Genomic DNA, 12,658 nt, shown 5'->3' with positions numbered 1-12,658 from the left:
GAATTCTGTGAACAGCAAGAAAAAAGCAATGCATTACATATAAGGGATATCTGATAAGATTAAGTGCTCTTTTCTCACCAGAAACCATGGAGGCAAGAAGACAGTTATATGCTATTTTTAAGATGCTACAAGAGAAAAACTTCCAGCCAAGAATCTTATATCTGGCAGGGTTGTCTTTCTGAAATAAGGGTGAGATTAGAATATTCATAGATAAACAGAAACTGAGAGAATTTCTAAACAAGAGACAAGATTTTCAGGAAATGCTAAAGGGTGCACTAGTGCCTGAAAAGAAAAGACAGGAGAGAAAGGCCTGAAAGAGAGTCTTGAAATGAAGATTATATCTATAAAATTTACCAAAAATGTCCAAAAAAATTGGGAAAATAAAATATGACAAATAAAATTCAAATAGGAATAAACTTGACCAATGATGTAAAGCACTTGTATTCAGAAAACTGCAACTCAATGTTAAAAGAAATTTTTAAAAAAAGGCCTAGATAGCTGGAAGAACATTCCATGCTCATGAAATGGAAGACTAAATATCATAAAGATGTCAATTCTACTCAAATTGATATACAGATTCAATGCAGTCCCAATAAAAATTTCACAAACTTTAAAAAAAAAAAGAAATTGAAAACACTATTATCAAGTTTATTTGAAAGGGTAAGGGGTCCTGAATAGCCAGAAACATCTTAAAAAGGAAAAGCGAACTCTCATCTCCAGACTCTATGTTACCTAACTATAGTGGTAAAAACAGCATGCTACTGGCATAAAGACAGACACAATAGACCAGTGGAACCAAATTGATTGTTCAGAAAACAGACCCTGACACGTATGGTCAAGTCACACACAGCTTGGACAAAACAGTCCATTCAACAAATGGTGCTGAAAGAACTGGATATCCATAGCCAAAAGAAGGAAAGAGGTTCCCTATCTCACACCTTATTCAAAAATTAATTCAAAATTAATCAAAAACCTAAATATAAAAGCAGGAACCATAAAGCTTCAAGAAGAAATTGTAGAAAATACCTTCAAGCCCTGGTGGTAGGTGGCAAGTTCTTAAAAGAAATAAGAGGAGGACTGAGATGGACTGAGATGTATGTAGAGATGTATGTAGAAGTTTTAATTGGCTTTAATGTAAAAGTGTGGGATTGTATAGAGTGGATGGTAACAAATAGTGAGTAACAGTTTATACATGAGGATATGGCTGAAAATGGTAGTCTAGGTATGTAAATGCCAATTGACAATGCTAGAGAGTAATGTAGAAACTGAACAGTACAAGAAACCAAGAGGTGGATGAGAATGTGGTTTATGGTGCAGATGCAAAAGTATCCTTTGTAAGCTAGAACAAATGTACATCACTACTACAGGGTGGTGGGAATGTGGAGAAGCATGGGAAAAATACAGGTGGAATGACCTATGGACTATGGTTAGCAGTAATAATGTAATATGCTTGCATCTATGCCAAAGATGTACTGTGTTGATAATGGGACAGTATGGAGAATGTGTGCCAAATGTACATTATGGCCATGGTAACAATCAGATGAGAGCTTTTTTTTTTAATCCCCACCCCCACCCTGTGACTTTTTGCCTGCTCTCTGCTCTTCTCTGTGTTCATTCGCTGTGTGTTCTTCTGTGTCTCTTTTTATTTATTTTATCTCCCCTCCCTGCTTGTGACTTGCTTGTTCTCTGCTCTCTGTGTGCATTTGCTGCATGCTCTTCTGTGTTTTTGCTTGTCTCCCTTTTTTTTTTTTTTTATCCACAGCGCTTGCTGGCCAGGTGGCACTCTGTGGAGCTTGCAGGCAAGGCTGCCTTCACAAGGAGACCCCGGTACATGAACCCAGGGCCTCCCATATGGTAGATGGGAGCCCAACTGATTGAGCCACAGCCGCTTTCCTAGATGATACTTTTTTATCTGTACCAAATGTTCCACCACAGTGTGGTGTGATGATAGAAGTATGTTATCTGGGAATTCTGCACATTTGCATGATTGTTTTATAAGTTTACAATTTCTGTTATAAAAAATATATTTAAAAAAAAATAATAGAGTAGGTTGGGGGAAAAATACACCAAATGTAAGATGAGGACTATAATTAGGAGTAAGATTTTGACAATATTCTTGCATAATCTGTAACAAATGTCTCACGACAATGTAAGGTGTTGGTGGAGGGTTGATGTATGGGACCCCTGTTTAATGTTATGTATGTTTGCTTTACAAGTCCACAACTTTTACTATACTCTTATTGTTCATGTATGTTCATATATAAAAAATATAAAGATAATAATAGGGGGTGGGTTGGGGGAAAAGTAATATTTTGACATTGCTCTTTAATCATTAGTTTAAAATGTTAACAACAATGCAAAGTATTGGTGATAGGGTGAGTTATGAGAGTCCTATATGATGTTATGGATGTTTGTTTTGTAAGTTCACAGCTATTACTGTACACTTATTGTTTATTATGTTTGTGTGATATACTTCAATAAATTTTTTAAAAATTCTAAGCAATATATATTTTAAAATACATACGCATACAGACATAGTGTGTTTGTGTGTGTGTGCTTATGTGTAGGTACATATGTATGTATGTATACATGCTTAATACTGCCAAGGAAAACCATATATCTGAGTATTGTGAATTGCTTCTTAATTGATTCTGATTTCGCTCTCCTAATTCAAACTCAACGTTTAGCTATTACTCAGTGCTAAAATGTCTTGAACTGGTCTCATTTCTTTCCTTCCTGTTTCTCAGGGCAGTGAGTTTCTGCTTAGCTCTGGTTTTTTTCCTCTTAAACTAGCTCTGCTTCCAGGGACTGGACAACCTCTGCCTACTTTTCTTCCCAGGCAGCCCTTTTCTGCCTCCCACTGCCTTTTATAGTGGAGGCCCAAGGTGCCCTGCTGTCTATGCTATTTATAATTTTCTCAAGTGAATATCCAAGAATGACTCAACAGCCTGATTTTTTTAAAGGTTCAAACTATTTTGAACCACCAATATTATATATGCCAAATAGAGTTAAGCCATTCTTCCCCAGAAGTTAAACATACATTTCAAGGACTCCATTTTCATAAGTTGGTTACAGAGAAATGTTATCAACCAGGTTTTAGTACTTGATCAAAGCTATTAATTTAAATTTCACTGGAGTAATTGCATTTTATAGTTGAACTATATTCTCTAGCCTTGTTAACATACAGTATCTGTATAAGGTCCACCATAGGTAAGACACACACATATCTGTAGAGAGGTGCAGTTACTTCGCATTATTTTCTGTATTTAATATCTTGATCAGGTGGTGCTTCAGAGTTCAAACACAGGTTTTTTTTGTAATTAATTCTAATCTTGTGTTTAGGTGTGTAGAATTATTAATTGCATATCATGCTAACATTGATCATGCTGCTGATGGAGGACAGACACCTCTGTACCTGGCCTGTAAAAATGGAAATAAAGAATGTATTAAAGTCCTACTGGAAGCTGGAACAGACCGAAGTGTAAAAACCAGAGTGAGTACCAGTTTATAGTGTGTCTGCAAATGCTACAACTAGAAAAACAACGTGAGTTAAAGTAGAAATTGCCTTGCTTTATTTTGCTTTTAGGATATTAGATTTGGAAAATATCTAACTTCTATTTGAGTAGCTTCTCTGCTGGTTAAAAGCCTTGTCCATTAGCCTGATTGCTGAGCCTTAGATTATTCATCTGTAAAACAGGAAAGATAATACCCACTTCCTGACTGTTTTCAGAATTAGAAGAGATAAGTTCGAGGTACAGGGGCCAGGGATTGAACCCAGGAGTGGATTTGGGAAGCTAGCGCCAACCACTGAACCACATTGGCTTCCCTGAGTTGGTTTTTTGTTTGTTTTGCTTGCTTGTTTTTGTTTTTTCAGGAGGCACCAGGAACCAAACATGGAACTCCCATGTGGGAGGCTAGCCCTTAACTGCTGGAACCATGTCTGCTCCCCAAAGATACTATGTTCTTATTCATTCACTATTTATTTACTGAGCACTACCTGTTCCAGCAATAGCAATACCAGAGTAAACAAAACAGACCCTGCCTTCATGGATCTTACATCTTAGTGGGTAGGAGGGGGTAGCAATAAACCAATAAGCAAGTAAATATATAAATAAGCAGGTTGGATGTTTAGAAGACATGAGTACTTGGGGTGAGGTGTGACTTTAGTGGAGTTGGTCAGGAAAGTCTTCAGTGAAAATGTGGCGTTTGAACCTAAAGAGAGTAAGGTCACCAGCCACCAGGAAAGAAGGGTGAAGGAAGGTTTCAGGCAAGAGGTTCCAGTGAGTGCAAAGACATTCTTGGTGAACCTCAGGTGAACACCATTGTGGCTAGAGCTGCATGTGGGAGAGTAGGAACTGGCCTTGCAGAGCTCGGTAGGGCGTGGTGAGGGCTTAGAGTAAGGTGGGATGCCCTTAAGTGGTTTTGAAGAGAGCAAACACACTAGCTGACTCATTTTTGTTGTTTTTGTTTTCTCTCTGGTTGCTTCATCATTTTGGTGCATTGTTTTGCTGCACGGGGGCCTTCTCCCTTCTGCAGTGCTCAGCTCTGAGATGCCTTTTTTCTTTTTTTACTAGGAGGCCCCAAGGATGGAACCTGGGTCCTCCATATGGTAAATGGGAGCTCAATTGCTTGAGCCACAGTTGCTTCCCGTGACTTGTTTTTATAAGAATCACTTTAGCTGCAGGGTTGAGAATAAGCTGGAGGTGGGACAGGAAAGATACAGGAGTACCTGTCAGAAATCTATCGTGTTAATCCAGGCACAAGGTTTTGGTGGCTTGGATCAGGGTTGAGGGGTGGACATAGTGAGAAATGACCTGATTGGATATATTGAAGGTGTGCTACTTATTTTATAGAGTGTAAATTACATATCTTTTGTAAACTTTGATGGTGGTGGTGATGATGATGGTGGGTAGAGGCAGTATCACACAATGGCTGAGACATCAGACTCTGAAGTCAGATGTTATGGGCTTGATCCTTGCCTCCACCAAGCTGTGTGACTGTGGGCAGGGGATGTTTCATCTTACTTTGTGCTTTGGTTGATCCTTCCTCAAAATTAGGCAAATAATGGCAGCCATTATCAAGGGTGATAAGTTAAATGAGCTCATCTATACAAGGTAGTTGGTGTAGTGCCTGGCACATTGTAAGCAATCAACAATTTGTCATTGTCATCGATAGTAGTATGAAACTGTAACATGTGTTAGCATGAGTTTGGGATGAGATAAGGCCCATCACTAGTACTTAGAGGAGGGTTAATTATGCTCACAATTCTTGGTAGGACTGATGTTTATTATTGCCCAGATTCTGTAGCACCTCACAGAATTCAGGATCTCTGCCTGGATTACTCAGAACTTGAAGCCCTATACATGGAATCCTCTGTGGTACCTAACTCTAACCAGTGACTCCATCCGTACGGTTCGGATATCTCCTTCTATGTAAGCTGCACGGGTGAAGACAGATTTAGGGTGGAAGTTCAGAGTCTGGTCCACAGAAGAATCTCTGGGTCAGTACTTCTGGCTTAGCACACAAAAATTCATTTAAAGTAGAACTTCTTAATTAACTCCCCTTGTGTTGTCTCCATCAAACCATTGTGATATATTCGAAGCCTGAGGGGTCAGCTTTGTGTAAACTGAGGTGCCTCTGACTGACAGAGGCTCCATCTGAAGGGCTGGAAGATTTAAGGATCTTCTTCCGTGATCGACTCTTCACTGTGATCAACCATTATTTTATTTTTGATATTGAACATTCTCAGCATGTTAAAGGCATACTAATCGAACCCCCTCTGTATACTCCTGATAAAAGGCAGTATACAGTGTAGACAGTATTTTCATTTCCAAGGTTACCCATACCTTGGGTGACTGCTGCTAATAGAGAATTAAATATACCATACATCCCTTTCACAGCAAACATCCTTAAAATTATCTGGTTAGATAAAAAGTTACATTACCTATTTTATAGGTCACTCTTAGATCCTGGGTTTTCTTAAGTAATTCTCCAAAAGAGAACAAGGAATTCATGGTTTAAATGGGATTATAATAGCCAAAGAATATATGCTATTATTGTTAGAATTTTAAAAAAGAACTCTTACCATTTATTTTCTTGAAAATCTGACAGAATAGTTTAGTTTTACCTATCTTCATGTTGTTATATATTTTTTATCCAGAAACTTGGTGGTGGTATACACATTCACTTTAAAATTCTTACAGGTGAAAAACTAAATGAATTTTATTTCACCAAACTGAATGAAAAATAAGTTTTGCAAAATAAAAATTTTAAGTTGCATCTTGTAAGTTTAGAATACACGGAAACCTGAGTTCTCAAGCTAGCTGTTAATGAGATGAACAGAATTTTTAGTGGTTTGGAGAGTCAAAAGAGCAGAGGACCTTAAGGAGATAATTAATAATTTCTTGTGTCTTTTAATAAAAGAGTATCAATGGACAACAGAAAATTGATTTTTTTTTCAGTAATGGCTGCATGACCTTTGTAATGTAAATTATGGGAATCTGGAGAGAATTTATGCTCTGGGGCCTTTGAAAGACTGATGCCCAGTGAAGGTGTCCACAGCCCAAGGAAGAACAAGCTAAGAAACGCTTTACCTGGCAGAAGCACGCGGCCCATATTCAGTATTCCAGTTATGGCCCAGCCATGGTTTTTTCTTAAATCAATTTTAGTGATGTGAGATAGGGAGCCAGAGAAAAAGTCAGACGAACAAGAGAGAGCTTATCAAATGATCAGATAACTCAGTCTAAATTTAAATTGTTACCATTTATTGTCTTTCTGTCTTCTATGCTGTTTTATATACACACACATACACACACACACACACAGTTTGCTGTAGCTCACTGAAATGTGTTCAGTAGAGCACTATGAAACAATACATGAAAGAATTATGGAAAAAGGAAAATACAGGTGGAAAAATAAAAGTAAGCCTGGATACGATCTCTGAAAGAAGACTGTTATTTTATAAAAATTAAGAAAACGAATGAAGGTAGGTACCTGAGTAAAATGCATTCCCATCTCTTTGTAAAAATGAGAGACTATAGATGGGACCAAGATTTTCCCTAAAATAGTGATTCTCAAACTTCATGTATGAGAAGGATCCCACAAGCTTGTTAAAACACGGGTTGTTGAACCCCACACCCACAGTTTCTTACTAAGTCTTGGGTGGCACTCAAGAATTTGCATGTCTAAGTTCCCACATGCTGCTGGTGCTGGTCATAGGACCATGCTCTGGGGACTACTGCCTTCTAAGAATTCTGAGTCTATTCTAGCAGCCAGCTAAGTGGGTGATAAGGCTCCAAAATCCGGTGATTTTATTTGGAACATTTTCTCAGCTAATATTTATTAAGTATCCCATATCAGTCAGAATTCTTAATAGAGGTTCATAAAATTCCATTGAAATTAATCTCTTTTGTCTTTCCTGCATGTCTACCTTTTCTGTATTATCTAGGAACTTTCCTTTTGAAATAGTTGGCATAAAATTTTAAGATCTCTAGGGTTAGGATACAACTCTAGACATAAAACTGGCTTATAATAGCATTCTTTTAGTACATTAATAATTATATATAGATATAGACTAAAAAAACACATCTCTTTTTTGCTAAAGTTCATTTTTTCCATAGTATTAAATTCAGATTTTGTTTTACTGTATAGAATGCTAGGGCAATGTGTGTTCACTTGGAATAGTTAACTGTTAGTTAAATTTGCTATCTCTAATCATTTTTGCCTCATAGTAATGGGAAATATGTTAACTGATAGGGGTCAAAGAACTTTATTCAGCTCACTGGCTGTATTCAAGATTGGAATGCCAGCTTTTCCCAGCTCAGTGGTCCATGCCCAAGAACATTTAAAGATGAACTCTAAATAGCCCTGTTCTCAGTGTTAGTGTTGTAATCACCCCTTTCCCCCGATCATTTTATTTTCAGGATGGCTGGACACCAGTTCATGCAGCTGTGGACACTGGAAATGTGGACAGCCTCAAGCTTCTTATGTACCACAGAGCACCAACTCTTGGACACTCTTTGAATGAAGAAGAGCCCGAACCAGGTGCCTTTGACTTGGATCAAGGACAAGAGGGTTCTGAAGGCACAGCCAAGCCTGTTGTTCCCACAGACCTCATTAACCACGCCAACAGAGAAGGCTGGACTGCTGCTCATATTGCTGCCTCAAAAGGCTTTAAGGTGTGTCTGCTAGCAGCTGGCCTCATCCCACAGTTGTAATCTGATGAATGGCGAAGTTGTCTGCTATTGACTGAGTATATTTAAATTGAACAATTGGGAGGTGGAGGAATACCATTACAGGAGATTATTAGCTACCAGAACAGACTGTTTTCTATCCCGTGGGAAATATGGACTAGGGCAGAGACTTTTCATAAAAATCATCTTATTTGGAGCTTGTCAATGTGAAGGGTTGGGGTGATTTTCTAACATTTCATCTTATCTATACTTAGGAGAAGCAGATTGGTATTGATTTAGTCTACAACTTTTTAGAGGCAGGGCCAGAATTCACAATGGGGCTGCAGAGTTCACACTTTCACCAACTACCCAGAGCTCCTTTGCTTATGCTCTCCCTGTGCTGTCTTACTGATAAATAAAAGGGGGCTGTAGATTTCACTCATCAGTTAGAGTAGTAAGAGGTTCTCATTCTCAGAGAAGTAGTCTGGTATCATAGGCTGTCTATGCATGTCTTTTTTTCTTCTTAAATGATTTAAGTGATAATAAGCTATGAGGAAGCTCCTGGGTATAAGGCACTGTGTCTGCAAACATTTGCAGGGATTGTTTCTGCGATGAGCTAGTGTGTAGTCCAGTGGCAGGAAGGGGAGATGTGTAAGACAAATGCAGGACAAGAGAAGCACAAAAAATTAAATGCCATTGAAACAGTATGAAAGTGGTTGTGTAAAAAATAGAACACGTGTTTCAGAGGACAGAGGGACATGGATGTTAAGATCAGGAGTGCTTCATTCTGAAGGAAGTAGAAATTATTTGGGTCCTTGGAGGGTGGGTTAAATCTGCCACTGATCCCTGGGGAGAGGAAAGGAGAAGAGTTCATGTGAAGGAAGCAACAGAAGCAGAGGCATGAAAATAGACGGATGACAGATGTCCATTCCAGGTGAGCTAGTGGAGGGGTGAGAAATAAGACTAGACTGCAAGTTTCATGGGAGGAATGGGTCCTTCAATGACATATTAGAGAATTTGCACTTAAGTCAGTAGGCACATAAAGCGTCGGAACGGTTTTGCACAAAGGAGCAAACTAATTGGCTCTGCAGCATAAATTGATTGGCAACAACATTGAAAAGAATCTAGAGTTAAGAAAAAATTGGTGGCAGGGAGATAGACTAGGTGAAAGATGGTGAACAATAAAAGTGACGAGAGGTGGTACAAACTGGAATTGTCCAGGAATTGAAAGCTGATTAACTGACAAATGAGGGAACTGATCAGAAAGATGGTGGTGGTCCTGCCAGAAACAGCAATAAAGAGATGCCTTTGTGATGAAGAAGATGGAATGTGGTTTGAGGCGTGCAGAATTTAAGTGCTATAATTTGATCATCCAGATGCAGGGATCTGGGAATAGCTATAAATGTGTATTTGGAGCTCCCACTTGGGTGCCTTCCTGTTATTGTGATCTGTAACAGAAGCTGTTCATTTTAGACCTAGTGTTTGTGTTTTTTTTTAAAGTGAGAAAAAGTCATGATTCAGTTCATTTTCTATGAATTGTTTATTCGCAGTAGGTTTTGTCCATCTTACCCTTTAATACAAAAGATACAAAAGTCTGGGACTTCGTATATGCTTATTTATTTAAATGGAATGGATTGCAATTGTGGTTGATATGAAAGATTTTAGGAGACAAAGATGGGAGATGTAAGACGTTTAAATTGGAATATTCACAAGTTATCTAGGATAATGACTCTCACTCAGTGGTGAAGAGGTGCCTAGAAGGGGTAGATTGTAACCCACCCCCAACCCCTAAAAAAATCTCCGAGTGGGTTGTGCATGGACTCAGGCTGGAGGCAAAACAACAAACAAATGAACAAAAGCCCTGAGCATTACTTATCTGCAGTCTTTCCCTGCTGAACCTGTCATGCTGGGCAGTGGCCCAGGGAGGCTGTATTGATTCTCAGCTCCTTAATTATAACTCCTTATAATAATGTAATGCTCCTTTTTTATAATCAAGGATGGTGTCTTCATTGAATTTCAGGTTTCTCGTTCGTAGTGGATGCTCATTTTTGAGAAAAGGGAATTATGACCTGTTTCTCTCACAGAATTCAACTCTCCCTGTATTCTTACTTTATGAAATGTGCATTGAATTTTGGGAAAGAGAAAGGAGATTTTTAAAAGTGAGCATGACTGACAATATTCACACACAGCTAAGCAATTAAAATAATAGGTTTTTTTAGTCCTGGAGTAGATGTTTAATCTTCTGGTATAACCTCCTCATTTTATAAGAAGGACATTTAAACCCTGGAGGTTTAAATCACCAACCTAGATACACAGAGGTTGGGAATGAAGCCCAGATGCCTGACTCCATTGCTTTTTGTGCTTTACCACCATGCTGCTTTCCTTCCTAGTCAGATGTATTAGAAAAATATTTTTGTATCATTTGCCTAATAAAATGTTTGAAGTAAACATTACCTAATAAAGTGTTTATGAGGTAGTTCTCAAGAAAGGCAATCTACTTAAAACTAAGTTGCTAAGGCCAGTTTTCAGAAAAATTTAATTATGATTCTGCATTAACCATTGTATTGGTAAAAAAAGATTCTATGCTGACCACAAGTAGGACTTTAAACATGATATTTTTTCCTCTGTAGATTCACATAGAATCTAGATAAGGTGGTAGCACCATCATTACCCCAGAGGAAGATGACTTAAGTTTCTACTTTTTTTTTTTTTTTTGGCAGTAGAGAATTGTGGAATTTCAGAGCTCAAAGGGACTTTATAGCGTATCCAGTTAACCACCTCAGGTTGAAGAAGCTAAGTCTTGAGAAACACCATAACTAGTTCTTCAAGGTCAGTTCATAAAGGATCAGATTTAAAAATTAGTGCTTTTTCCAGTTTAATCTCTGGTCTTTTCCCAGTGGTTAAGAAATTTATACAAATCCTCATCTAATGTTTGATGATAGGAATGGTTCTCTAAAGCTATCCTGGGACTACTCTGGAGAGCCTGCTGAGCTAATTATAGAGGATAAATCTTTGCTTCAGTGACTCCTTGTGGATAGAAAGAAGGATTTCATAGTCTTTGTTCTTTAAAGAGACCTTGACACATCGCATTCCTACAACAGAAGCAAATTAGGGAGATTGGGTTTGAGCTTCTCTGTTGAAGTTCTCATTCCCAGAGCTCTTTGATTAGGTGGACTGCATGTGTTTTTTGACACATTATGAATTATATATTGCCAAAGCCAGTGGCTTCCTATCACTCATGTTCTTGTCTTTCTGGGTTGCTTAACATGCTGGCTGTTCAGTGGGAACCCTCCCTCAGCATCCAGAATACTGCCATTTTCTCATTTCTCCTCTTACCTTGTTGACCCACCATTCTCTTTTTTGTTTTTCTCTTTTGCTTTTTAACTGTAAATATCTCCCAAGCTCTCTTCTCATCTCTCTACTCCTATTTCTTTAAGCGCTTGTCCAGTCTTTCATCTTTAACTGCTGTTTCTGTGATAACTGGCCTCAAATGTGTTATCTCCACCCCTGACTTTTTACCTGTCTTCCAGACATTTATTTCCTGTCCTAGAGGTCCCTCTAGGTAGGCCCACTGTCTCCTGGTCAGGGAAAGGCCCTGCGTGTCACCATCCCTAGGTCACTCCTGCACTGTGTTAGGATCATGGTCTGCCTGATGTGTCGTGAGCTTGTTGATGATATGAGTCAGCGTTTCCTCTCATGTGTTCACCCCAGTTCTGCTTGGCAGTCTGAATGAGGTGTGTGTCTCCCATGCCACAGGGGACCCTCCCTCGGTCTCAGCTGCAAAAAGAACAAGATGATAGGGGCTACTAAAATTGTTCCTTATCACACAGAGTTGGATCACTGGCTAGGAGAGTCTGAAAAAGTCAGATAAGATGCCTGCAAAGTTGGCCCAAGTCTTTGGAAATAGATGCTAATTGTCGTAAATAGAAATCTGTTCTTTGGAACCTGTTTTGGTGCTTTTGTTTCTTCGTGGTTTTGGTGCTTTTGTTTCTTTGTGGTTATTTCCTTTTCTTCCCATAATTTTTAGTAAAATTATATTTGGAAATGCCAGGCTGACTCAACCAAGTTTTGGTAAACAAAACACAGGATATTCATTTTATTCTCACACAGAATGTGGGCAGCAGTGATTGACCGACAGAACCCTGGAGGGAATATAAATTTAGCCAAAGAGCCCACTCAGCTTTCAAGATATAGATATAGACCTTCTGGTGTTTTCTTCTGAAATCTTTTGGGGATCTGGGATTTGATCCTTTATTCTTCTTACTCTGTACCCTATCCCGTGAGTGATTTTTTTGATTCTCAGAATATGATCTGTAGCAGTTCCCAAATCTTATCTCCAGTCCTACCTAACCTTTTCCTGAGTTTCTTGAGAAAGGTGCTATTGAGATTACTGTTTACAGGGCATCTCCTTGAAAACTAGGGAAACAAGCTTCCCAGGTTGCCCACCACAGCCCTGGCTAATTCCTGTTATTCCAGTATAATTGTTG

The 12,658-nt window shown here is 38.7% G+C and overlaps 1 protein-coding gene across 6 annotated transcripts in view; it reads left to right on the top strand.

The window, feature by feature from the left end:
- CTTNBP2 (cortactin binding protein 2) overlaps positions 1-12,658 on the top strand; it is a 170,441-nt gene that overhangs the window by 99,268 nt on the left and 58,515 nt on the right. For all 6 annotated transcript variants that reach the window (XM_023585995.3, XM_004483241.5, XM_012521481.4 and 3 more), the window contains exons 7-8: positions 3,343-3,493; positions 7,923-8,177. In XM_023585995.3, the coding sequence (XP_023441763.2) occupies positions 3,343-3,493; positions 7,923-8,177 (406 nt within the window). The remainder of the gene's footprint in view (positions 1-3,342; positions 3,494-7,922; positions 8,178-12,658) is intronic.

Source organism: Dasypus novemcinctus, chromosome 5 (assembly GCF_030445035.2).
Source record: "Dasypus novemcinctus isolate mDasNov1 chromosome 5, mDasNov1.1.hap2, whole genome shotgun sequence".
Taxonomy (NCBI): domain Eukaryota; kingdom Metazoa; phylum Chordata; class Mammalia; order Cingulata; family Dasypodidae; genus Dasypus; species Dasypus novemcinctus.
This window is presented reverse-complemented; position numbering and strand designations above follow the sequence as displayed.